The 27,507-nt window shown below is 42.2% G+C and overlaps 2 protein-coding genes across 3 annotated transcripts in view; one reads left to right on the forward strand and one right to left on the reverse strand.

Moving 5' to 3' along the window:
- BTD (biotinidase) overlaps positions 1–21,130 on the reverse strand; it is a 49,864-nt gene extending 28,734 nt beyond the window's left edge. Inside the window, exon 1 of one of the 2 annotated variants that reach the window (XM_070377147.1) lies at positions 20,990–21,130. The gene's annotated coding sequence lies outside the window, so the exon portion shown is untranslated. Of the gene's footprint in view, positions 1–20,783; positions 20,919–20,989 lie in introns of those variants that run through there. The other variant, XM_005910545.2, reaches the window with a different exon arrangement.
- The window catches only part of HACL1 (2-hydroxyacyl-CoA lyase 1), a 41,362-nt gene continuing 34,862 nt past the window's right edge, over positions 21,008–27,507 (forward strand). The window contains exons 1-5 of the mRNA XM_005910547.3: positions 21,008–21,147; positions 21,337–21,441; positions 24,163–24,203; positions 25,386–25,466; positions 26,947–27,019. Coding sequence (XP_005910609.2) covers positions 21,058–21,147; positions 21,337–21,441; positions 24,163–24,203; positions 25,386–25,466; positions 26,947–27,019 — 390 coding nt within the window. The 5' untranslated portion in view covers positions 21,008–21,057. The remainder of the gene's footprint in view (positions 21,148–21,336; positions 21,442–24,162; positions 24,204–25,385; positions 25,467–26,946; positions 27,020–27,507) is intronic.

Below are 27,507 nucleotides of genomic sequence, written 5' to 3' on the forward strand. Positions count from 1 at the left end.
ACTTGAGTTTTGTTTCTGAAGACCAGCAAGGAATAATTTTTGAAGTCTCAAAATCTGTTTAACATTCCAGCTCTGATTTCAGGATGATGATAATGGAGAGTGGTTTGAGGGGGGATACATTCATCTTCAAAGTCACATTCGCAATGTAAGGCCGTGGCCTCCCTGAGTGAGTGAGTGAGTGAAAGTCGCTAGTCGTGTCCGACTCTTTGCGACCCCATGGACTATAGGGTCCATGGAATTCTCCAGGCCAGAATACCAGAGTGGGTAGCCTTTCCCTTCTCCAGGGGATCTTCCCAACCCAGGGACTGAACCCAGGTCTCTCCCTAAGAGGGAGGAAAACGAGGCCCATGATGGGGGTGCGTGTGGGGCAGATGACCCGGGGCCGGGTGCGTGCAGGTCAGGAGGCCCTGGAGCAATGGCGCTGTTTGCAGGCCCTGCTTTCTCAGCTAAGAGCTGCCCACCACTGATGTGGGGACGCAGAACCTTTGTTTACGTCTCAGGGACTGCAATCTGGCAAAGCAAGGAACTCGCGGAAATGGCACGGAATCACCTTTCTTTCTATTTTGAGAAAATAAATTTAGATTCTTTACAAAAGGTGCCATCATTTCTGCGTGAACAGAGGTCAGTCAGGAATGAGCGGTTAGGCAGATTCAGCCAGGTAGTCACGCTCCAAAGGAAGTAAGCCTACTGAGGCAGCAGAGAATGAGTCCTTCAAGTAAAAATAGGCACCACAGCGTCCCTGCTGCAAAGCGGTGCCACTGCAGACGTTTTAACCGAATTCTTCATGTGGCAGGAGCTCTGAAAGGCAGGGCTGGGGGGCGGCCAGGATGCGAGGGGGCCCGGAGTTGGCTCGGGAGCCATGCCCGTGGCTGAGGGGTGGGGGGCTTCCCGGGAATACCAGGGCCCTAGAGTCAGGAGGTTTCTGGCAGCCCAGCAACTGACCCCCCTGCAGAGCTGGGCAGGGCCTGGACCCTGAACACAGAGGTGGCTGGAGGCCTGTGTTCAGTCTGAAGAGTGAGCTACGAGCCTCCTTCCATCATAGGTATTTGACGTGAGATGAGACTCCAAGAAAGGCCCGGCGTGGAGGCGTCACTGAAGCGACACCTGACTCCCACCCCCTGCTTCCTGTGCCCCCCTGAGCCGGCAGGGAGATGGCAGGGCTGGCGGACACTCATTTCAATGTCCACGTGACGCCTGCCCGTGCCAGATGCAGGCGCTGGCCTCAAGGACCCAGTGGTGAAGGTTCCCAGCCCTTCCGAGTGGACCACCCCCCACCACGTATCTGCCACAATGCACATAGAGGGTCCCTCACTCGTGACTTTATGATGCTGTGAAAGCTGTATGCTTTTAGCAGAAACCGTGCTTAGGACTCAGAATGGGGGCCTGCCTAGCGACCCTCTCTCAGCCTGCACGTGGCAGACTGGACCCTAAGATCACGAGGCTGAACAACCCGCACTCTGACAACCATCTAGCCCCACACCTCGTGCTGTTTCTCCTTTCCAGTAGGTGTTCCAGAAATCCCGTGAGACTTCCACCCTTTATGACAAACCAGGCCTGGGGTTAGAGGGTTCTGCCCACCTGCAGACTACTGTGAGTGCTCTGGGCACAGCAGGTGGGCTGGGCGTGCTGAGTGCACTTTCTACCTTCAAATCTTTCAACTGATGATGAGTTTATTGGGACATTAATCCCACCGCTATTGCCCTGCTGACTGTACTTCATGCAGCAGCTGGCAATAAGTAGGAAGGAAAGATAGAGACAGGGGAGAGGGCAGGGAGGGCCGGCGGTGGGGGTGGGGGCAAGTTTTAAATCAGGAAGGGCTCAAAGAGACCCTGGTATCTGAAGAAAGTGCGAGACGAGGGCTGTGGACTCCTGGTGGGGAAAGGGCTCCAGGCAGAGGGCTGCTTGGTTACAAGGGCCAAGTGGGGGCTTCGGGGATGGCTTGAGAAACAGCCAGGAGAGCAGAGGGCTGGGAGGTGGCGGAAAATGAAGTCAGAGGGCGGCAACGGGCAGCTCCCCCAGTGGTTCCCCCTCTCCTCCGGCCCCTTCTCCACGGAGATCCAGGTAGAGCCTGAGCGCTCAGAGCCGTTCCTCTGTTCAGAATCTCCCGGTGACTCCCAGGCGCCCCCACAGGGAGGGTCAGAGCACTCACGGTCCCGACAGGGAACGGCGGCCGGGGTGGAGGGACTCCTTCACGCCAGCATCCTCACCTGCCCACTGCCTACAGAAGCCTCTGCTTCTCATTTCATAAGGAAGCATGCTCCTTGGATGCTCATTCTGCTTGGGAAAGTTCCTGCGATCCATGAGGGAAAGCAATCAAAGCCTTAAATCATGATATGGAAATCGATTTTGTGGAAATTTGGTAACACGTCAATCACGAGATATTTTTACACACAAGGAACTTGGATTTTCCATCTCGCTACATGAGTCACTTTGATAATTACCTGTGTTTCCTTCCTAGCCTTGCTATTACAGTAGTGTCTTTTGCAATAAAATGAAAGGATTATTATGAAGGTATTCTTAATAAGATAATTTCAGAGGTGGGTATACACCTTTAAAATTTTATATTTAGATGTCCTGATTGTTTTAATAAAAGAGCTTGTCACTTTTCACTTGCCGGGGAGAATAACAGCCCCCTTATTGGGAAAGAGGCAGGAAGAGTTGGCAGAGGAAATGTTACATCCTGTGGAACAAAGCGGGACCAGATAAGTTATTAGGAACGTGTGGAATACACCTCTGCATGTGTCCGACAGGACTCCAAGAAAAACACTGTGAAGCTCTAAATAGTTTTAAACCCATTCTCATGAATTTTGTGATTTCCATAAGTCCTTTCACATAAGTAAGTATGAGCATCTTGTAAGTCAGACAGGAGAAATATGATATCCCTTATATGCAAAATCTAAAAAGAAATGATACAAATGAATTTATTTACAAAACAGCAACATACTAACAAACTATGAGAACTCATGGTTGCGGGGGATGGGAGTGGGAGGATGGAGGGAAGGGACAGTTAGGGAGTTTGGGATGGACATGGACACACTGCTGTATTTTAAACGGAGAACCAATAAGGACCTACTGTAGGGCACAGGGAACTCTGCTCCATGTTATGTGGCAGCCTGGATGGGAGGGGAGTTTGGGGGAGAAGGGATACATGTATGTGTACGGCTGAGTCCCTTTGCTGTCCACCTGAAACCATCACAACATTGCTAATTAGCTATATTCCAATAGAAAATTAAAAAAAATTTTTTTTCTAAAGAAATCAGCCTATGGCTGATTCATGTTGAGGTTTGACAGAAAACAGCAAAATTCTATAAAGCAATTATCTTTCCATTAAAAAAAGAAAAAAAGAAAGAGTGCCCCTCTCCATCTAATTTATATAATCTGAATTTAAAGAAACCCCAAGGAAGCCCCCTCCTCTCGAGCAATGTAAAGCCCCACGGCGTTGGAGCCCAGTTTCCTGCGAATTTCCGCCACCAAGACTCCGGTGCTTCAGGGGGCCGCGGAGGGTGGTGCTGGGGTTCAAGGCTGAATTCACACGGGACAGTGAGTAAGTTACCAGGCACTGCAGGCTGAACTGGTAGGTCGTGATTTCCCTTAAAAAACAGCCCAGCTGTTCTCACCAAACAAGAGGGGGACACACAGGAGTGTGACCACGGCCAGGCCTTGGGCTGGCACCTCCTTCTGTCCACTGCAGTCACTTCTCGTGGAACGCCCGATGAGCAATCACAGATCACTTGAACTGAAATAGGGCCACCTTTCTTTTCCTCAAATGGGATATTATCTCTATAACTGAAGACAAAGCCGCCCCGAGACGCGCGGGTGCTGAATGAATGGAAGAAAGCTCTTTGTCTGTTTTTCACTCTTGTGCAGAGAAGAGGGCCCGTGAGGCTGAGCCTCCAGGTCTGCAGCTGCCACCCTGTGGGCAAACTGGGTACCACCGTCAGCGCGAATGCCACAACAGTGGTCCTTCTTAAGAAGTAAACAGGTGTTTTCCCCTCCTTTCCTTCTCCCTTTCATTTCTAACATTTCACCTATCTCGTTTACAGTGAAAAAACTAGAAAGCATTTGATTTTCCAACACTGGGGTCTCGTGAAAGCTATTTTTTTTTCACTTTGTCATGTTCCTAGGACCTATTGCTTCCTCTGTATTCACAGGTGCTAAGCTAGCTGTGATTTCTAACAGCTGTGAGTGGGTGTGCACAGCAACACAGCCCACGGCAGACGCACAGGACTGTTCACAGGGAAATCTGGTCGGGGTAAAGCTCTACAGGGACTCTTTTATACGGACGCGGCCTTGCATTTCACATCGCATGCTAACATTTTCAAACCACTTTAACATCCACTGTTTCATTTTATCTTCCTGTCACACAAAGCAAGAAAAGCAGATGGTAAAACGCCACTTTCCTGGTGAGGGAGTCCTCCAGGACCAGTTAGTGGTGACAATAGAGAAAGCAGTTCTCCTGGCTCCTGGTCCAGCCCTCCCAGCACACATTCAAGACAAGGATAGTTTATCAGAACTTCAAAGACCACGGTAGTGTCTTCAATGCAGCTGCAGCAGAATTCGACAGAAATTCACAGCACCCTCCCATGAGTATGGGTTGTCAGACCAGAGCAGGGGTTCTCAAACGTGGGCCTGATGCTGGGACACCCGCAGGGCTTGAGCACGGAGCTCCGAGGACCCTGTTCCTGGGAGTTTTAACTCAGAAGCTCTGGGGTAGGGTCCGAGAATATGCATTTTTCTAACAAGTTCCTGGGTGATGGTGGAGCTGATGCTCCCAGCCTGGGTCACCAGGAGAACCACTGGGCTGGAGGGTAAAGGCAGGTCCATTGTGTCTCTGTCTTCTGCTCACGTCAAAGAAAAATGTGAGCCAGAACCATCACCTTTGTCTCTCAGGAGCCTCTCCAACAGGGCTGAGAGAACGTGGGCAGATTTCAGAGCGTTTCCACTATTTTACTGAAAATGAGCAGCGAAGTAAACTACCAAATTGGAGGTGGGAGGAGCCCCCAGAACAATCTGACCCAGGTCAGTTAAATAATTCAGTGCTTGTTTTTGCCTCAAAAGGAATATCACAGTAGAACCAGATTGTTGCTGATTTTCATATGTTTAAAGTCCCTGATTTTAAAAGAATAAAACAGGGGTAATAGATAGATACTCCATTCAGTAATTTCATAAGATGAATAAGAAATATGTAGAAATACAATAAAATAAATGACATATTTATAAATTTTAATTTTTAATTTAAAAAATTTGTAAATAGTATACATTCATAAATAAATAGATAATCTGAAAAATCTTCCAGCTATATTCTGCAAAAATGTACCGGATTTCTTTTCAAAAATTTATCTGAAATCTTAGGGAGCCAAAAATGAATTGCTGAGAGCTCTTCAACTGTGGTTCATAGACCTTGGATAAGGGAGCAGGGCGAGCTCAGAGCAGCTGTGCGTCCTCACTCTCCGCGGGTCTTGGGCCAGAGGAACAGTGCGGGCGGTTGTGGCGACCCTGCTCTTCTGGGACATCTATGACTTCCGGCTGGGCTTCACCTTCCCAGCCTTCCAGAACTGTCATCAAGGTCTCTGAAATAAGCCTCCATGGTGTCAGCAAAGAACTGTCTTTCAAAGCCCTTGAGAAGCGCCGCCCCCCCCCCCGCCCATTTCTGTATTGGACTATCTTCAATCAGAGTGGTCAGAAGAAGCACCTTTTAGAGAATGAGGCCCTGAAGGCTGGACGTGGAGAAACACAAGCAGTAGACAGAAAGCACGATGCTCTAGAACCACAGGTCAAATATTCAGGGAAGATGTGCTCAGAAGTGGGCACAATGGAACGGCTCTTCATGAATTAAGCATATGGTGGACATGATATCCCTAAGGCAAGACAGGCCAAAGATCAGGACCTCAAGGCTTGTCACTCCCGTGCTGGCGAGGGAGACACCCACGTCACAGGACCAACAGGATGGTGGGGATGCCCTGGATGCAGGCAGCGGAGAACAATGGAAACCACGGTCCCCAAGTCAAAAGAACAATCCCTAATTGGACAGTCCAGAAACACTGAGAATGGATGACAGTAGGAAGAGTAAATGAAACAACAAAAAAAGCTAAAGCAAAACAAAGCACTAGAGAAAACCTGCCAAAGGCCACCTCCTCCTACGGAGGGTGCATGAAGCATATACGGGAGGGGCACAGCTACGCTCCCCAAGAGAGGAGCAGCGACAAGCAGGCAAGTGGGTCCAGGTGCTGTCAGTCCTGAGTCCTGGTGGACGATGCCTTCAGCACAAGCGTGGTGGCAAGATGTAGGTGACCCACCGCCAAGCAGAGCGCAGCACACAGTCCTGGGTGAGAGTGACCGTCTCACGTGCGTGGCAGAGAACTGGTTACCATCTCTGCTTTTGTTCTCCTGGAGGCGCTGAGCATGCCCGGCTTTGAATAGACTGGGCATTTTTTGTGTGCCTTTTCCCCTCTGGCAAGGGTCCCAGCTCAGCCATGACTACATCCTGGTACTAACGCAAGTCCCATTGCCCTGGGCCATGCAGAGCATCTGAGGGCAGACGCCTGACTGACTGCTGCAGCTTTCCCAGTTGGGGAACTTTGGCCCAAGTTCCCCAAGCTCATAGGTGCGACATTCCTCAGCACTCAGGGCGAAGCAGTGGAATACAGCCTGGCTCTTTTGGGAAAGAGGCTACTCCTAAACTTGAAAGGGACCAACATCTAGAACCAGGATTCAATTCAAATTAATTCTGTCCAAAGGCCTACACTCTTTTCATGCCACCACACTCAGAATAACAAGAGGAAAAGTTTGACTGAATAAGTGATATTGGGATGACTGAATAACAATTTGGAAATAAGTTTAAACTTACACCATACACAAAAACAAACTCAAAATCAGGAGTTAAATATTAAATGTTAAGAAAGCTAGAATAAATTATAATTGGGTATCAGAGGTTTGATGAAACAACGGTCTAAAATCTGAAGCAGTTAAAACAATAAAAGAAACAGATCAATAAATTAAAGTTTAGATGCAAAATTGAACCTCAAGATAACACTTACAACTAGGCGAGGAACAAGAACAGATGTAAAGAAGAAAACAAATCATAAACGAACACTCTGAAAGACTCTGAACTTACGTACAAAATAAACATTAACTTGTACTATTTTAAAATACTAAATTTGGACAAATAAACTAGTAAAGTAATAATAAGTAGTAATTTCTTATTGGGAAAAAAAGTTTGACAGTTTGTATTATAAGTCACAAAAGTACGCTTCCGGGATTTGATCTTAGGAAGTCATTTAAGTAAGAAGAAAGTCAGTTGAAATGACAGCATACTATGGAAGTAAAGAATATGGGCTTTTGAGTTTTAAAATATCTGATCTGAAATCCTGGCTCTGGGACCTTCCTAGTGGTCCACTAGTTAGGACTTTGCGCTTTCACTGCTGAGGGGCCCAGGTTTGATCCCTGGTGGGGGCATTAAGATTCCACAAGTCATGCAGTGCAGCCAAAATAAATAAATAGAGTAATTAAATTCTTTAAAAAGGATCCTATAAGAAAAGCAAACTAAGATTATTCACTAGCAAGTTGCCACAAAGCACATAAACATTGTAACCAAATATCTCGCCATAAATGAAAAAGCCCCAAACAATTGGTTTATAAGACAAACACACAAAAAAAGACCAAACACAAAATCATTTTTAAAAGGAAGGAAAAAGAGAGGCGGGGCAGGGGTGGAGGGGTAGAGAAAGGAGAAGAGAGAGGAGGGGGAGGAGAAGGCAGAGGGGGGGAAATGAAATGTTATTTGGTAGAACTTAATTGGAGGAGGAAATGGCAACCCACTCCAGTGTTCCTGCCTGGAGAATCCCAGGGAGGGCAGGGCCTGGTGGGCTGCCGTCTATGGGGTCACACAGAGTCGGACAAGACTGAAGCGACTTAGCAGCAAGAGAGAAGGAAAAACAAACACCATCAAATAAATTAAGGCACACTTCCAGTTACAAAATAAGTCCTGGGATGTAATGTACAGCATGGTGACTATAGTTTATAATACTGTATTGCATATCTGAATGTTGCTAAGAAAGTAAATCATAAAAAATGCTCATCATAAAAAATATTTTCAACTATGTGTGGTGACTGTGGTGATCATTTAGTAATGTACCCAGATATCAAGTCATGATGCTGTACACCTGAAACTAACATAATTTTACATGTCAATTACACCTCAATTTTAAAAATGAACTTAAAAAAAAAAAAGAAACGAAAGCAAGTACAGAACAGCACAAAGAATCTGATGACGCTGTAAATAATATACGTGACAAGGGGTCAAGAATGAGAAAGTGAGCAACGTGAATGGAAATGTAGAATTGAAAAGGAGTCTAGAGGAAATGACAGATAGGGAGGGCTGGTGAATGAGAGCCAACATATACACAATTGGGAAACCCATAAAAGAAAAGGGAAATAAATGTGCCGTGGAGACACCCTTCCCTTGAATGCAGGTAGAAGCTATGCTTTGCTTCCAGTCAACAGAACATGACAAAGGTGAATGGATTTCACATGTAATTAAAATCTCAAATCAGCTAATTCTGAGTTCTTTAAGAGATTATCCTGAGTGGGCCTGACCTAATCAGGTAAAGGACTTTGAAAAAGGAACTGGTGTCTTCCCTGGAGTCAGACACTTTCTCTTCTCCTGTCCTTGAAGAAGAAAGCTACCAGGACTTCTACTATTGCAAGGAAATTATTCTTCTAAACACCAGTTGAGCTTGGAAGAGGACTCAGCCTTGGATGAGACTGTGAACCCAGCTGACATCTTCACTGTGCCCTTGGGAGGTCCTGCTCAAAGGGTGCAGTTAAGCTTGCTCAGACGCCTTGACCACTGAAACTGTGAGATAATAAATATGCTGTGTTTTAAGTTACTAAATGTGTGGTAAGTTGTTACACATAGATAATACATAATGATACAATAACAGATAATAGATAATGGAAGACGAACATTATTTAAAGATGTAATTGAAGAAAACTTTCCAGAAAGAAAAGCAGATTTGAACTTACATATTGAAAGGACACACCAAAACTCAGGAAGGAAAGAAACAGAATCTCAACACCAGTACATCGTCTAGTAAGATTCCTAACCTTCAAAGACAAAGTGGGAATCACTTGGAAAGCCGAGTAAAATGATCAAGGGCATTTATAAGAGCACAAAATCAGGCACTCCTCAGACTTCGCCACAATAACGTCAATGCTAGTAAACCCTACATAGAGTCCTTCTGAAGAAGAAAATATGAACCAGGAGTTTTCTTCTATGCCAAACTGTGTTTGAAGTATAGAAATAAGAGATAATAGACTGGACAATGCAAGAACTCAGGGAATATTATTTTTATCAGTCTTTCTTGAAAAAATACACATAGGATAAACTGCCAACCAAGAGGTGATTTTAAAAATATGGCAAATAAACTGACAATAATCCTTTAATAGGACAGCTGGATCCAGAGACTGGATTGAACTCAGGTTCTATCCTTTGGGGATGACTATGCATGGTAGTATGTTCTTTTGGCATGAGACGTGTGTCTGACTCTATTTTTATGATCTTAGAACAAACCATCAATCCTTAATGCCTTTTTCTATTCATTTAGAATTGCAATGCTGGTAGTCTATTATTTCATTTTCCTTCATTAATTGTAGTGGTTTTTATAAAGAGATATTTTATCTATTATTTGGTTATCTAATGGTACAGTTCATATAGCAAAGACAGGATAAACGCTAGATTCTCTCTCTCAATCTTTTTAAAATCAGTTTTCAAGACAAGTAACTTATTATCTGAAGGTGACCAATTTTTTAAAAATATTATAAATTCAAGGATTTGAACATATTTCATGGGTTTTTTCCATTGCAATTATTATCATTATAGAAACTCATCCTTGACTCATAGTAGCCTTTTCGAGTCAGCCCTTGATTCCTCTTGACATTACTCTAATTGACACCTTCTTTGTAATTTAACACTAAAAGATGTCCCAAGCTTACTGTATACATTTCCTGGCTCAGAGTTGGAAGTGGCCATTTCTCCAAGAAGTCTTGGGCACAAAAACTGGTTCTTTGAAAGGACTAATGAAATAAACAAGACTGCATCAAGATAGATCAAGGAGAAAAGTAACAAAAACACATGTACATGTACATGAAAAACTAAACAGGAGCACACTTGTGATTACAACGGAGATCACAGAACTGATTACTGGATGCTCTGGTACAAATATGTGTTAAAAGGATATCTGGATGAAAATGCCCATTTTTTTAAGAAAATAAAGCTTGCCAAAACCAAGTTCAAAAAGGATAGGAAAATGAAGCAGACCAATTTCCCAAGAAAAATTAAATTATCAAAGACTCTCTCTAAAAGCACCAATCCTGGTATATTTTTCAGTAGAATTCTCCCAAACATCCAAGTAAAGATACATACTGTATCTTTTTTATACAAACATATTTAAACATAAATATTGTATACAAACTATTCTAAAACTTTTTAAAGGACAGTATAAGTATAACCTTGATACCCAAGCTAGATAAGGATAGTTCAAGACAGGAAAATAACGGTTAACTTTCATTCTTAAACATAAATGCAGGAAGCTTAAATAAAAATAATAGCAAACTTAATTAAGCAATGTTTACATCATGACCAAGTAGGATTTATCAAAGAATGATGAATCCTTTAATATGAGAAAGCATATCAACTCAATTCACCACATTAACACATTAAAGGAAATTAAAATGTCACATATCAGTGCTTCTTATCTATACTGTATTGGAGGTCTTAGCCTGTGCAATAAGATAAGAAAAAGAAGAAGTATATATGCAAAGGAGAAATGCAGATGGTCCACAAACACCTGAAAAGATGTTCAACATCACTAAACATCAGGAAAATGCAAATCAAAACCACAATGAGATATCACCTCATACCTATCAGAATGGCTAGCATCAAAAAGAATACAAATACAAACGTTGGTGAGAATGTGGAGAAAAGGAACCTGTGCACATTGTTGATGGGAATGTAAATTGGTGCAGCCACTGAGGAAAACAGCAGGGAGGTTCCTCAAAAAATAAAAATGAAACTAGCAAGTGATCCAGCAATTTCACTCCTGGGCATAGATATAATGCTAATTCGAAAAGACACACGCACCCTAATGTTCACAGCAGCACTGTTTACAATTGCTAAGATTTGGAACCAACCTAAGTATCCGTCAATAGATGAATGGACAGAGAAGACACACAGAAAGCAATACTACCCAGTCATATCAAAGAATGAAATACCTTACATGTGCAATCTAAAAAACATAAAAAACTAGCAGATATAACAAAAAAGCAGCAGGCGCATAGAGACAGAGAACAAACCAGGGGTTACCGCTGGAGAGAGTGAAGAAGGAGGGGGCATTAAGTGGTACAAACTATTATGTACAAAGTCAGTCACAAGGATATATTGTACAGCAGAGGGAACATAGCTAATATGTAATAATAACTATGAATGGAGTACAGCCTTTAAAAAATATTTTAAAATAATTGAGGAATGTTAAAAAATACAAAATATAAAAGATATAAGGACAAAAAAAAAGACACAGAACTTTCATGAATATGACATGCTTATCAACAAAGTCACCCAAGAGAATCTATGAGCTAATTATAATTAACAAGAAAATATAGTAAAGTAGTTAGATTTGGGACCAGCACATGAAAATTAATTGCATTCTAATACACTGACCCCTCCAAAAAAACTAGAAAATGCAAATAACCAAATAGTAAGATACTTAGACATAAACATAATAAAAGATTTTTATTAAAGATTGAGGAAAAATAAAATAAATGGAGAGATATATATCATGCTTATGTTAAAACAGACTTAATATAAAGATACTGTTCTATCCAAGTTAATTTATGAACAATGTAATTCCAATTAGAATCTCAGAGTATTTCATGGAACTCGATAAACTGATTTTATAATTTACACAAAAGAGAAAAAGGCCAAGAATAAACCCAGTGGCAGGATAATGGCCCCACAGAGAGGTTCACATCCCAATCCCTAGAAGTTGTGAATATGTGGAAAGGGGGAATTAAGTTTGCTGATAAACTGACTGAAATAGGGAGATTACCCTGGATTGTCCAGGTAAACTCAGCGTAGTCACACAGCCCTTAGGAACAGAGAAGCAGGAGAACCTGAGTGAGTAGGACTTGGCCTGACACTGCTAACTTTGAAGATGGAGCCAAGAATGTGAGAGGCCTCCCGAGGCTGGAAGGAGAAAGGCGTGGATTCTCCCCTAGAGACTCCAGAAAGGAATGCGGTCCTGCCAACGCCTTGATGTTTTATCCCAGTGAACCCTGTGTCAGATGTCTTAACTACAGAACTCTTAAAATGATAAATTTATGTTGTTTTAAGCCATTCAGTTTGTTACGGCAGTGGCAGGAAACTAATTACATTAGGTGAGATGGTTTCAAAATGACAAAGTAGAACAACTTATCCTACCAACATAAAGGCTTATTTCAAAAATGTAGAAATTAAGATAGGATTGGACTGGATTGGGGTAGGAAAAGAACAGAGAGTCTAGAGACAGGCCAACATGCATGGCAACTTGATAAATAACCTTATGGATCACTGGGAAAAGAATGAAGCACACTATCAAAGATGCTTGGACAACAGGTATTTTAGTAAACTGACTATAAAAACGGCTAGAAATTCTTCTCTCTTTGTTCATGTTCCTTTATCATGAAACACTAATGCCAGCCCACTCAGAGTCTTAGCTCCACCTGTAATGCACTTTGGCTAATGGGATGTTAGCAAACGTAGGCACAAAGAGGCTTTCACGGTGGGATTTGTCCCCTTTTGCAAACTGCTGCCAAACAAAGAAGCTCAGGGAAGCTTACTGAATGATGAAAGATACATGTGCAGTGAGGATAAGCCTGCCACCCCTGGGGATATGCAGTCAACCTCCAGGGGCAGAGTGACCTTGCTAACTAGCAACTGACCACAGATAATGAAGAAGCCCAGTTGAGCCCAGCCTCACAGGATTACAAATTAAATAAGTGGTGGTTGCTTTAAGTCACTGAGTTTTAGAATGGTTAATTACACAGCAAAATCTAATTGATATAGACATATTATGTATCATTTGGGGAAAAAATACTGAATTGCTACTTGTCATCATATATAAAAATCAATTTCAGGTAGACCATGAAGCTTAAATACATATATATATAAATAATATTTATAATGTTTATAAAAAATACATATAAATACATATATAAATACATTTATATATATAAAACCTAAACTTTAAATAAAAACACACCAAAAAAATTCCTTACAACTTCAGTTTAGGGAAAGTCTTTCTCAAGCAAGATATGAAGAGATAAAACATAAAGGAAAGGAACTGTCAGTTATGGGAATTCCCTGGTGGCCCAGTGGTTAGGACGTCACACTTCCACTGCAGGGGATGTGGGTTCAATCCCTCATTAGGGAACTAAGACCCCATAAGCGGTGCAACTCAGCCGAAAACAAAGGAAAATAAAACAGAATAATTATCAGTTGTGACCACACACCAAGAAAACCACAAAATTCTGTACATCAAAAGTAACTATGTGCTATGTGCTAAGTCGCTGCAGTCCTGTCTGACTCTTTGCAAACCATGGAACGTAGCCTGCTTTCTCTGTCCATGGGATGCTCCAGGCAAGAATACTGGAGTGGGCTGCCACGTCCTTATCCAAAAGGAACTATAAACAAAGTTAAAAGACAAAGAATAAGCATCCAGAATATATTTTTTAAAAATCTATAAAATAAATAAGAAAAAGATAAACAATAAAGAACAGGACAAAAGATATAAACAGGTAATTCACAGAAGAAACCCCAAGGATAAATCCAAACACATAACTGTGTTAGGTAGTTAAAACAGGAAAAAGGAGTCCAGAATGGTGGTGGCTAGAAGACAAGGAAGGGAAAAGCCCACGAAAATAGAACAAAGGAAGGTCTGAGGACCTGAGTGAGGACCTCAGGTAGAACAAACAGCACTCGTGGCTAGCCCAGTTTACACAGGGCAGGCCCAGGGTGAGGAAAAGACATATAAAAAGAGGAGCCAAAGGGCTGGGGGTCTCTCTCCCACGGGCGCGCTCCCTCTCTCTTCCCTTCACGTCTTTTAGGTCGGTATACGCTCACACCTCGAGGATGTATTTTCCTTTATTTTCTAAATAAAACTGAGCTGTAACACGGAGCTGTAACACTGTAGAGAGCTGTGACACACTGAGGGCTTTAACATCCATTGCTTCAAATTTTTGTTGTGATGAGACAGAACCAAGGAAATCACACATTCCCTTGACAGGATGCTCCAGGCAAGAATAATGGAGTGGGTTGCCATATCCTTATCCAAACGTAACTATAAGCAAAGTTAAAAGACAAAGAATAAGTATCCAGAATATATAAAAACATCTATAAAACAATAAGAAAAAGATACACAATCAATAAAGAACAGGACAAAAGATATAAATGGGTAAATCACAGAAGAAAACCCAAGGATAAATCCGAATATGTAACTATGTAATCTATATCTGTGTGTGCGTGTGTGTGTTAGTTGCTTAGCTGTGTCCGACTCTGTGCAACCCCATAGACTGTAGCCCACTAGGCCCCTCTGTCCATGGGATTCTTCAGGCAAGAACACTGGAGTGGGCTGCCATTTCCTTCTCCAGAAGGAACTATAGATAGAAAGAAAGTGAAGTCGCTCAGTCGTGTCCGACTCTTTGCGACCCCATGAACTAGCCTACCAGACTCCTCCATCCATGGAATTTTCCAGGCAAGAGTACTGGAGTGGGAATCTATATCTAGATATGGAAATGGAAATGAAAATCCATTTCACAACTATAAAATTGGAAAAAAAAATTTTTAATTCCACAATTGAGGATGCAGAAAAAGGGGAGTTCTTATATATAGAAGTCAGGGGTATAAATTGGTACAGGAAGTTTAGAGATCAATTTTTCTAGTAAAACTGATGATGACCTGCCCAAGTTAAAGCAGTCATCTAGCTAGAGGAAACCACACATCTTGTAAACAATGGGGGGGTCCTTGGACAGACAAAGAAAAGCAAGAATCTAACCAGACTAACAGGAAACTACACGTTGGGGGTGGTAAGTGTCCTGGAGGCAGACAAAGAAAGGTGGGAAAAGGCAAGAATCGCCAGTGTCTGAATGTAACCTTCTGTTCACTATGCCCTCATTACAGTAAAATTAGCCTTGCAAATAAGATATTCCCATCATGCACCAATGCCATGACATTTCTGATTAAGGCTAAATAAGGACAGAAATGCCTCTTCCCTAAGGAAGGCAGAGCTAGGAAGAAACTCAGAGAATACAATGATCCCCAGACCCCTGCCTCCCCAGTGAATGTTCTATCCCTTCATTTCTACACTCCATAAACCAGCCTGCCAAAGAAACTCAGTGCAGTTACTCACCTGAGACTGCCTGCTCTTGCCTTGAGAGCATCCTTTCCCTTAAATAAATCCTCACTTTGCTTTCATGACCTTCCTAGCTCATCTCTGAATTCCTTCTGCAACGAAACAAGAACCTACCTTCTGATAACACCTCTAGATACATACGCATACAAGTTCACTCATACGCACAAGGAGACACGCAAGAACGTTCAGGGAAAAATGCTTATAACACCAAAAAGCTTAAAACAACCCAAATGCCGTTGCCTAAAGAATGGACATGTGGGAATGATAAACACTGAAGTCAAGTAGTGGTCACCACTATGGCACGGGGGCAGATGTGATGGGGGAGGAAACACAGACTTTGCCCTATTTGTAATGTATTTCTTAAACTAGGGCCGGGTACCTGGGTGTCTATTAATCTCTCTTCTTATTCATGTGTCTGAAAGATGTCATAAATGACATTAAGTATATATATATAAAACATATAAAATCAAAAATATAAATTATAAATGTATAAAAAGAAAGTGAATAAAACAATACATCACAGCTAAGCTGTAAACAGAAACTCAAAGGTCACAATGCAGAAAAAAGTTTAAGGGCTTGCGTTCCTCATCATGAAGATGTCCCTCACCTCGGGTTATACCTCAGTTCAACTCCAAACCCTGGGAATCATTCAGAGTTTACCCTGGAGCTGACACAGACTAGATTAGAAGCAAAAGAAAACAGTACAGGGACCTCCCTGGTGGTCCAGGGGCCAGGACTCTGTGCTCCCAATGCAGAGCGCCTGGGTTCACCCTTTGGTCAGGGAACGAGACCCCACATGCCGCAGGAAGATCAAAGGTCCCATGCAGCAGAACTAAGACCTGGCACAGTCAAACGAGTAAATGAAATAAGTTTTAAAAAATATGATACAATATAAAAAGCTAAAGGAAGGGGCTCAAATGAAGGCTGGTGGTGAAACAGAAGAAACACATGAAAACAGAAAACATTTTAAACACCTATAACCATGTTTCATAGGTGAGGGCTGCTGATGCCCTAGCCCACAGACCACTCCCAACTGTGGAGTTCCAGCATATGGAGACATTCTATATTACGACTTCTAAGCCATCTGAAATAAACCACTTATGTCCTCACAGCATGACCTATAGTTGTCACCATTTCTGGTGCATTTTCCAAAAAATAGACACCTTATCAGTGATCTAATAATTGCTGATGTCAAACCCCATATTTGTTTAAAACAAAACAAAGCTCCTTCAGTTTCTGCCCCCGGAGTGCTTCCACTCCAGTTCTGGGTCTTGCTGAGTCTCATTGGCATTAAAAAACAAAGCAAAGGTGAAGAGCCTGCAGACCAAGGGCAGGGATCCAACCACTCTCTATGTCACACAGCAACTGGGAAAAACTCCCAGTCCCTGTCTGCCAGTGACAGCCATTAAATCTGGCCCTGCTGGTTCAATAATGAAGTTGCTTCTCACTGGCTTCACTTCAGACCTATTTCTGAGATTCGGTACAGTTCATAAGCTTAATGAGAAGCAAACAAAATTAATTTAACCTGCTTTATTCAAAGAACCATTTGATGTAGTTTTCAAGTTTGGTTTAAAAAAGAGTGTTCTACATAGACTTCCTTTTGGGTTATTGTTGCTTTTGTTTGTATTTAAGATACTCAGTTTCAGTTTTCTCCTCTGTTTCAGTCAATTTTATTTTATTTTCAGCCATTCTATAATGCATCATGCTGCTGCTGTGGCTGCTGCTAAGTCGCTTCAGTCATGTCCGACTCTGTGCGACCCCACAGACGGCAGCTCACCAGGCTCCCCCGTCCCTGGGATTCTCCAGGCAAGAACACTGGAGTGGGTTGCCATTTCCTTCTCCAATAATGCATCATAAATAATCCCAATTCATTTCTTCACACAATAACCAAATACTTCACATTTTGATAAAATATGCCTACGAGAATATTTCTTACAGGTTCAGTTAGTGTTATGCTTTCAAATAATCACATGGGTTTTCAGTGTCCTTGTTAGTTTACTGAAGTTAAAACACAATATCATAATTCTGGGGCCTAAGAAGTTCCTGGGCTTCCCCGGCAGCTCGGTGGTAAAGAAGCCACCTGCAGTGTAGGATCTCAGGTCTCGAGCTCACAAATAGAGTAACCAGTATGAAAACTCTCTGATGACTGACTCTGCTCTTTGGATAGCATGTTATCATTACTCCACCCTTTTCTTTTAAAAAACAAACAAACTAGACTTACTCCTCCTTTGGCCTCCTTCCACCAATAAACAAGGCAAAACAAACAAAATTTCAATAAAATATCCAACAAATAAAATTCCATGCCTACCACCAATTTAAATAGTAAACGACGTGGTTAATGCTTACAGTGTCTGCATAAAGGCCTTGGATAAGTTACTGAAGAATCCTGGAATCTGCTCACTGCCATTGGATTGAAGGCAGTTGCTCCAAGTGCCTGCAAATCTTGGAGGGAGACTCTCAGTACTTCTGCTGAATCATGAGACCCAAGTTCACCATGGAATGTTATGCCCTGTACTCAAAGGTGTAAAGGTGAAACAAGTTTCAACAGACTCATCGACTTCTCCCCCAGCTAAAGGGCAGAGTCTACTCAGTTGAGAATTTATCCTTTTGCACAATGTTAATCTGAATTCAGGGGGTTTGTTCCAATTCATAGTTCAGTTTTCACACTATACTGAGTGATTCTGTCAGTGAATCTTTTGGGACACTAGTGAACCCAAGTCCATGAACTGACTAACCACCACCTACACATTCTGTGCTATTAATGTCAAACTAGCCTTGAACCCAAAAATCCAAATTAAGCATCAGTATTTGATAATAGGCAAGCACACGTTTAATTATTAACTCATGCGTGCAGCATGAGTATGGAGCTGGTGCTTCTCAAGTCAGGCTGCAAATCAAATTTAGATAGCAGCTTTAAAAAAAACACAGGTGACTAATTTGTCCTAAGATGCTGATTCAGAAGATGTGGGGTAGGCCCAAGCAACTGTATATTTAAAAAAACTTTCCAGGAACTTCCCTGGTGGTGCAGTGATTAAGACTACTTCCTGGTTGGTGAACTAATACGCCACATGCTTGACTGTGTGCTATGTCGCTTCAGTTGCGTCCGACTCTTTGTGACCCCATGGACTGCAGCCCGCCAGACTCCTCTGTCCATGGGATTCTCCAGGCAAGAATACTGGAGTGAGTTGCCATGCCCTCCTCCAGGGGATCTTCCTGACCCAGGGATCGAACCCAGATCTCTTACATTCCCTCATTGGCAGTCAGGTTCTTTACCACTAGCCCCACCTGGGAAGCCCAAGATTCCACAGGATGCTGGGGAACGAAGCCCTCAAGCCACAATTACTGAGCACTCCCGCTGTAACTAGAGAGAAGCCCACATGCCCACAACAAGGAAGCTTCATGGCGCAACCAAGACCTGACACAGCCAAAAATAAATATTTTTAAAAATAAAAGGCTTTCCATGCAATTCTGATGCTTGGGGGTAGAAACTGTCACATAGGTGCTGACAGAAACAATCCCACACGATAGAGAGATGAAGGGTCAATGCTTCTCAAACAGGGGCAGGGGACATTGTGCCAAGGATTATTCAAAGACACACAAAGAACATTTTGTGTTCAAAGTTGGCATCTTTCCGGAATGCCAACTTTCATAGGTATTTTAAAATGTCATTTGTATTTCGGTGGCTACAAGTGTCATTTAAGAGCTGTACATTTAAGTGTATGTTTACCTCAATTAAAAAGATCACTTTTATATTAAAATATGGGCAGATTCTGGAATACAATGCAAGATCTGCTTTTATTTTTTAGATGAACTCTAAAACTTTAAAGAAATCTCCCTCTTAGATGGGCTACATTAGGCTGGGTCCCCATACCCAAAGATGCAGCCATTCTCATTCCTTTGCTTAGAGTGGGAGTTAGGACTTGAAATGCAAGGGGAAACCTTTTTGGAAGAGCTCCAGGAGTTTAGGAATTCTTTCATTTCCAAAGTTTCTCATTCATTTCATTACCCAGGACCCACTCTCCTTGCTTCCGGCTTCTTTGCCTGTTTTAAGCCGCTCAGTTGTGTCTGACTCTTTGCGACTCCATGGACTGTAGCCCACCAGGCTCCTCTGTCCACGGGGATTCTCCAGGTAAGAAAACTGGAGTGTATTGTCTTGCCCTCCTCTGGGGGATCTTCCCCACCCAGGGATCAAACCCCTCTCTTCTGTGTCCTGCATGGGCAGATGGTTCTTTACCACTAGTGCCATCTGGGAAGCTGCTCTGGTTTCTTTCCTTCCCACATATTACTAGTCTTTCTGCTTTAAAACACTTCAAATCCTCAACAACTTTAAGTTCCACTCTTCTTCATGATGTGAGAAGTTCTGTTTGCTACTAAGCAGGTAGTCTAATGCCCCTGAGGCCCTGGCATCATGAACCACACACTGTAAAGACATTTTCACTAAAAAATGCATTTTAAAAGGTTGTCTTCCTGTGATAAACCATGATAGAAAAGAGTATGAAAAATAAGTGTGTACGTAGAGGCAGAACTGAATCACTTCGCTGTACAGCAGAAATTAACACTGTAAATCAATAAATACTTCATCACATTTTTTTTTTTTTTTTTTACAAAAAGGTTCTCAGCTGCAGGAGCTGGTTATAATGAGAGGCTGACTCTGAAGATTCAAAACTCTCCCCACCATTTCCTGACTTCACTGTAAAGGCAGGGTGAAGGGTTATTAGCAACGATTACAGAAAATAACCGTTAGAAGTTAACTAGGCTCAAGGGGCCCTTCTTATCTCTTGTGGCCAAAGGGCGGAAGGGTGAAGGGAGCGCAAGACGTCTGGTCCAATGGCTCTGGGCAAGTTACTTCAGCTGTCGCTGGGAGATTCGGTGTCGTAGTCTAAGTTAAAGAGTACGCATCCGCCTACGGATTTAACTAGTTGGCATTTATCTTTAAGGATTGCAAAGTTACGAACGTATCCATCAAATAAGCGTGTACGTCAAAGCCTAGAATACAAGGGGACAAGGGGACAAGGGGACACGACCACACAACGCAAAAAAAAAAAAGCCGCATCGACCAAAATCTGGCGCCAACCCACCACTGGCGTCCCAGCAAAACCCGCGCTCAGCCCCGGAACCACGCCCCTTTCTGCCGCGGCCCCGCCCCTGACCTCGCTTCCGCCGAGCTCTGCGCAGGCCCCACCCGCCCTGCTGCGGGGCGGGGCCGCGAGTGCGCGCCACGCCCCCTTCTGCAGCGGCCCGCGCCTGCTTCCCCCTCCGCCCAGACTCTGCGCAGGCGCCACCCGTTCCGAAAAGGCTCTAGGTGGTAGGCTGAGGCCCAAGACCCCACTGCGGGCCCACCTCTCACGCGCTCGGCGGAGGCCTCCGCCTCCTCCTGACTGACGCTCCGCGGGTTCCGTGAAGGGCGGGCCGGGGAGAAGGGCCGGCCCTGACAGGAAAGAGTGTTTACCCGGCGCCTCAGCGCCAGTGGGCTGGCTGCAGCCCCGCTCCCCCCCCTCTTTAAAGGAGCCGATCGCTCCCCTCGTCCCTCAGAGGAGCGGCCTCACGGTTGGTGTCCTCAGGGGTGCCTTGACAGGGTGACTCCGCGCTAGCCTGCTGTCCGCTGCGGTGGAAGATGTCGGAAAGTAACCTGGCGGCGCGCAGTGACGGGCTCGAGGGGCAGGTGTCCGGGGCGCGAGTCATCGCCCAGGCCCTGAAAACCCAGGTGTGAGACCTGCCAGCCGCAGAGAGCCCTACGGAAGCCCGACGGGGCCGCTGCGTTGTCTTGGAAACGGGAAAGCGGCGGGATGGGGAGGTGGGCAGAAGGGAGGTTTGCGGGAGGTTTTCTTTTTACCGCCTCGGTAGGGCGGGCTGGGGTCCCGGCCTCATTCCTCTGCTTTTGGCCGCCCCCCAGGACGTGAATTACATGTTCGGCATCGTAGGCATCCCGGTGACCGAAATCGCCCTTGCTGCGCAGGAGGTGGGCATCAGATACATCGGGATGAGGAATGAGCAGGCAGTAAGTATGGACTCAGAGCCCAGCGGGTTCTCGGGGATGAGTAACAGTGATGACAGATAATTGACTGCAAACAGTAGCTGCTTACCGCTCACTCCTCTAATACTTTACGCTTATCAATCACAACGCTCCTGGGAGCCAAGACCGATTGTTAGTCGTCATTGCAGATGAGAACAATGAGGCTCCAGTTAAAAATAAATAAATATAAAGTAAAATTATTAAAAGAGAGATGACCCCCCACCCACACACACAGAAGTGAAGAAACTTGCTCAAGGAGACAGCTGGTATTGGCGGAACCAGGATTTGAACCCAGGTGTTCTCGTTCTGGAGTCCTTGCTCTTACAACTACAAAGTATGAAGCTCTGCCAGGTCTACAGTGTCAGAATCAGAAGGGACAGTCACCTGGTCTGAATCCTGGCCCCCTGTGCTTCATTCCTATAACTAGCTATTGTTGTGTGTCTGTTTCTGTGTATTATTTGCCTCGTCTGACTTCCCTATTAGGATGTGAGTTCCAGGGGGTCACAAATACGTATTTCTTCTTCCAACATCTGTATCCCCAGTTTATCCGTGGGGCCTGCCCATGATAGTACCTGCAACATGAATGGGGAAAGGTCACGTCTCAGGTTGTGTAGTAGGTGGCTCTGCAAGGTGACAGGCATCACAAAGGATAAAGCCATGACTGAACTCCAGAGATGTCCCAAGACCCAGGCCAGTGCTCATTCCACCTCATCACATTGCCACCGTTCTTAGAGGCTTATTTGGAAGCCCAAGAAAGGAAGTTAGGACGTTTTGTCTCCCCGTCTCATTTCTTCCTAAAGGGCATTTAGCATTTTCCCAGGTTATCTTTTGTGTTTAGCACCTTCCCCCTCTTTTATAATGAGCTGGAGTACAGTTTAAAAATAAAAACTAACCATATGAAGGCCATAAAGGAAATTTCAATACATCTCCAAGCAAGGATTGAAAATATACAGTATGTGTGACCAGACCATGTGGAAATAAACTGGAATTTAACAACAGGAAGATGGAAAATCCCCAAACATTTGAAAATTCAATGCATTGTAAATATTTGAAAAGATTAATTAAGATCAATAAACTTCACAGCAGGTTGATTAAAAGAGAAAAAATATATAAATTACCAGTATCAAGGATGAAGAGGGAGATGTCACCATCAGCCTAACTAACCAGTGGGGTGAAGAAGAAATCCCAATGGAAAATGGAAAACATTTTGAATTTAATGATGATGAGAAAATGAGATCTCAAACATGTGAGCAATAGCTAAGCAGTTCTTAGAGGAAATAGTTTTAAATGAATCTCTTAGTAAAGAAGATCAAAAATCAGTGCCCTGAACATGCATTTTAAGAAGCTAGAAGAAGGAAACCAAAGTAAATCCATCAAAACCACTATGAGGTACCATTTCACGCCAGTCAGAATGGCTGCGATCCAAAAGTCTACATGCAATAAATGCTGGAGAGGGTGTGGAGAAAAGGGAACCCTCTTACACTGTTGGTGGGAATGCAAACTAGTACAGCCACTATGGAGAACAGTGTGGAGATTCCTTAAAAAACTGGAAATAGAACTGCCTTATGATCCAGCAATCCCACTGCTGGGCATACACACTGAGGAAGCCAGAATTGAAAGAGACACGTGTACCCCAATGTTCGTCGCAGCACTGTTTATAATAGCCAGGACATGGAAGCAACCTAGATGTTCAGCAGATGAATGGATAAGAAAGCTGTGGTACATGTACACAATGGAGTATTACTCAGCCATTAAAAAGAATACATTTGAATCAGTTCTAATGAGGTGGATGAAACTGGAGCCTATTATACAGAGTGAAGTAAGCCAGAAAGAAAAACACCAATACAGTATACTAACGCATATATATGGAATTTAGAAAGATGGTAACAATACCCCTGTATACGAGACAGCAAAAGAGACACTGATGTATAGAACAGTCTTTTGGATTCTGTGGGAGAGGGAGAGGGTGGGATGATTTGGCAGAATGGCATTGAAATATGTATAATATCATATATGAAACGAATCGCCAGTCCAGGTTCGATGCACGATACTGGATGCTTGGGGCTGGTGCACTGGGACGACCCAGAGGGATGGTATGGGGAGGGAGGAGGGAGGAGGGTTCAGGATGGGGAACACATGTATACCTGTGGCGGATTCATTTTGATATATGGCAAAACCAATACAATATTGTAAAGTTAAATAAAAAAAAAGTAAATCCAAACTGAAAGTAGTAAAATGATAAACATGAGAGTGGAAATCAGTGGAGGAGAGAACAAAGGAACAGTAGAGAAAAGCCACAAATCCAAAAATTGTGTCTTTGAAAAGATCAATAGATTTGGTAAATCTCTAGCAAGACTGATAAAGAATAAAACATAAAAAGCACAAATTATCAATGTTAGGAATAAAAAATAGGGCATTCCTATTGATCCTGCAGATGTTTAAGCAATTATAAGATGATATTATGAATAAACTAGATGATATGGACAAATTCCTTGAAAAACTAAATATCAGATTTAGATACTTAAGTGATTATCTGAAAGGTACAGATAGAAGATTACTTGTTAAAATGAAAAATATTCCATTTTCCCCTTATTGAGAGTAAATTACTACATACATACTTTATACATGTATAATACTTATTACTTAACATGATTTAGTACTATAAAAGTTCCAAAATGCTTCAGTCCCAGTGTTTTTTCTTTGTAGGCTTGCTATGCTGCCTCTGCAGTTGGATATCTGACAGGCAGGTAAGCTCAAGTCTATGTTTTATTTCAGCTTCTTTTTTAAACTTGAGTTGTAATTAACATGTAGTATTAAATTAGTTGTAAGTGTCCAACATAGTGATTTGATATTATTATACATAATGAAATGGTAACTACAGTAAAACCAGCTCCCATCTGTTACCATACAAAGTTGTTATATACAGTGTTATTGACTGTGTTCCCTATGCTGTACATTTCATCCCAATGACTTAGTTATTTTATAGCTGGCAGTTTATATCTCTTAATCCCCTTCACCAATTTTATCCATTTCTCTACCCACCTTCCCTCTAGCAGCCACCAGTTTTTTCTCTGTGTCTATGAGTCTGTTTTGTTTGTTCATTGTTTTGTTTTTGAGAGTCCACATATAAGTGAAATCATATGGTATTTTATTTTCTCTGATTTATTTCACTAAGCATAATATCCTCCAAGTTTATCCATGTTGCCACAAAGATTTCATTCATAAGATTTCATTCTTTTTTATTGCTAATATTTTATTGTGTGTGTGTGTGTGTGTGTATAAATACCCAGGATGGAATTGCTGGATTGTATGATAGTTCTATTTTTAGTTTTTTGAGGAACCTCCACATTGTTTTTCATAGTGGCTGCACCAATTTAAAGGCTGTCTTAAATAGAGGTTGCTACTTTATAAATTGAAACTGGTAGGCTGAATTGTATGGAGATACCATTTTCTTCAGTGCTTTAAGCTTAGAAAGTCATCTAGGGTAAAGCATTCAAGTTCAACTTAAAAAACTGGAGCAGAACACTACATTTCAGGATTACTTTCTGTCAAAGACCAATTTACATTATATATTTACTTGTTAAGAAATTTTTAAAAACCACCTTTTTTTACATACAGAAGTACACTCAGTAGTCAAAAATTTGCTTCTGTATGCAATCACCTTGATTTAGCCCAAATATAGTAGCAAAATATGAAGTTTAGTGAAATACAGTGTGAGGATGGTAAATACCTTATTTCTTGCAGGAAGACTGATATCTTTTTTTAAAAAACTAATTAAAAAATATTCTGATAATTGCTTTACAGCTGTAGTAAAGACCTATGTACCCCTCCTTGGAAGTCCAGGAAGATTATGTTCCACCCTAAAGCAGTATGAATCAAGTAGTACCTTTGACCTGCTTTTAATGTAATCAATTCTGTTTTGCTTTCAGGCCAGGAGTCTGCCTTGTTGTTTCTGGCCCCGGTCTTGTCCACAGTTTGGGCGGTATGGCAAATGCAAACATGAACTGTTGGTAATTAGATTCTTATTTTTATTATTATTATTACTGAGTACTTAGATTAGTATTTAGTAATTAGATGAGTACCAGATTAGTACTGGTAATTAGATTATTATTATTATTATTATTACTGAGAACACTTTCCTGAAAATATCAACACATGATTTTATCCAGTGGAGAACCACTGCTCTGTGGTGGGAAGACGAGGGGTCATATGCTTGAGGAAATGACTTAGTGAAAAATTAAGAAGAGTGTTAGGAAGAAAATTAAAAAACATGGATAATTCTTTTACCTAGAGAAAAACACTTAATATTTGGGGATGAATATGTGTATATTCCATATCTATATATGTAAGTGAATGTGTGTGTAAGTCTCTTTAAGTGAAGAATTGTTTTTTAAAGATCCCAGCTCAGTCTGCAAGAATGTATTTAATTTTTCACCTTGTCTTGCATAACCAGCAGGACAGTTGAAATTGTATTTATTGAGTTGGTATTATAAACAGATTAGTTGCTCTTGTCCTTAATCCTGGTTCTTAATCTCTGATTCTTTACCAGTACAATCATGTTAAAGGGGGCTGTGTCTTTGTCTTTTTCAATAATTTAATTTATATCTATTTGGTTTTGACTGTGTTGGGTCTTTGTTGCTGAGTGGGCTTTTCTCTAGTTGCAGTGGGTGGGCTTGTCATTGCATTGGCGTCTCTCGTTGGGAGGACAGGCTCTAGGGCACGTGGATTCAGCAGTTGCAGCACATCTGCTCAGTAGCTGGGGCTCCCAGGCTCTAGAGCACAGGCTCAGTGGTTGTGGCACACAGGCTTAGCTGCTCCGCTGCATGCAGGATCTTCTTAGATCAGGGATCACTCCTGCGTCTCCTGCATTGGCAGGAGGATTCTTTACCACTGAGCCACCAGGGAAGCCCAAGGGGGCTATATTCTGTTCAATTCATACAATGTTTAAATTTCCCATGGGAAGGGCATTATTTTCTTTCTTGCCATGTGTTTCTTTCAGGTCCTTCTTTGCTTTCTTCCTACACTTTCTTATCAACTTCAGTGTCTCATAATTTTTAAATAACTTTAGCTTTGCTATCTTTTATTTCTCCCTGAGAATTTTATTGCTGAGGGATTTTTCTCATCATTCTGCCATTTCCAAATAGACTTAGTTAGGAAAGTGCAGGAAAAAAATGTTTCCTTCTCTTAATCTCGAGAATAATAGGAATAGCATAACAATTCATTTTATATCATCACCACCCAGAAGTTTTAGCATCAGTATCCAGAAGAGGCAGGGGAGAGAGGGGTATGGAGAAAAAATATTTACTATAAATTTCAGATTTTTCTGAAATTGAGGAAGTGTTTTCTCAGACCAAGATGTTTCCTAAATCTTTTTAAATTAACAGTTTTTTAAGAGAAAATGTAATTCTCTTTCTTTTTTTAACATTCACTGAGTGTTTTCTATTCTCTGGGCACTTGTTGTAATTCTCTTTTAAAAAATTAATATTTCAGGCCCTTGATTGTGATTGGTGGTTCCTCTGAAAGAAGTCAGGAAACAATGGGAGCCTTCCAGGAGTTTCCTCAGGTACCCGTCTCTAAGATCTTCCCTCTGTAGTATAATTATACTCCATTAAGATATATGGGGAAGAAATTAAAACTTCTATCTGCAAAATAAACACATAAAATAGAAATACCTGAGATAACTTAAAAGGTGATTTTCTTCAACTACAGGAAACTCTCAATGTGAGTGTTAAGAAAGCTTAGGCTCTACTTAGCAATCTTCCAAGAAAGATAACCTTTTTGACAGAAATTTAAACTCAGAAAATAAGTTCTTTAAAGAAAATTCAGGAATAAAAATGATTTGGGACTTTCAGACTTTGAGGAAGAGAAAAGTTGAAAGGAAAAATAAGGAAAAATCCCGCTCACACCTGCGGGACTAAAACTACCAACTGTTCCATAGATTTTATACCAAAAAGTACTAAGACAAACAGTTTCTATATAATGCTTCAAAGCACACTAAATAGTGAAAAATTAGCAGTACTGAATTTATGCCAAACAGCATAGCAACAAAAC

The sequence above is a fragment of the Bos mutus genome, chromosome 1 (assembly GCF_027580195.1).
Source record: "Bos mutus isolate GX-2022 chromosome 1, NWIPB_WYAK_1.1, whole genome shotgun sequence".
In the NCBI taxonomy this organism is placed as follows: domain Eukaryota; kingdom Metazoa; phylum Chordata; class Mammalia; order Artiodactyla; family Bovidae; genus Bos; species Bos mutus.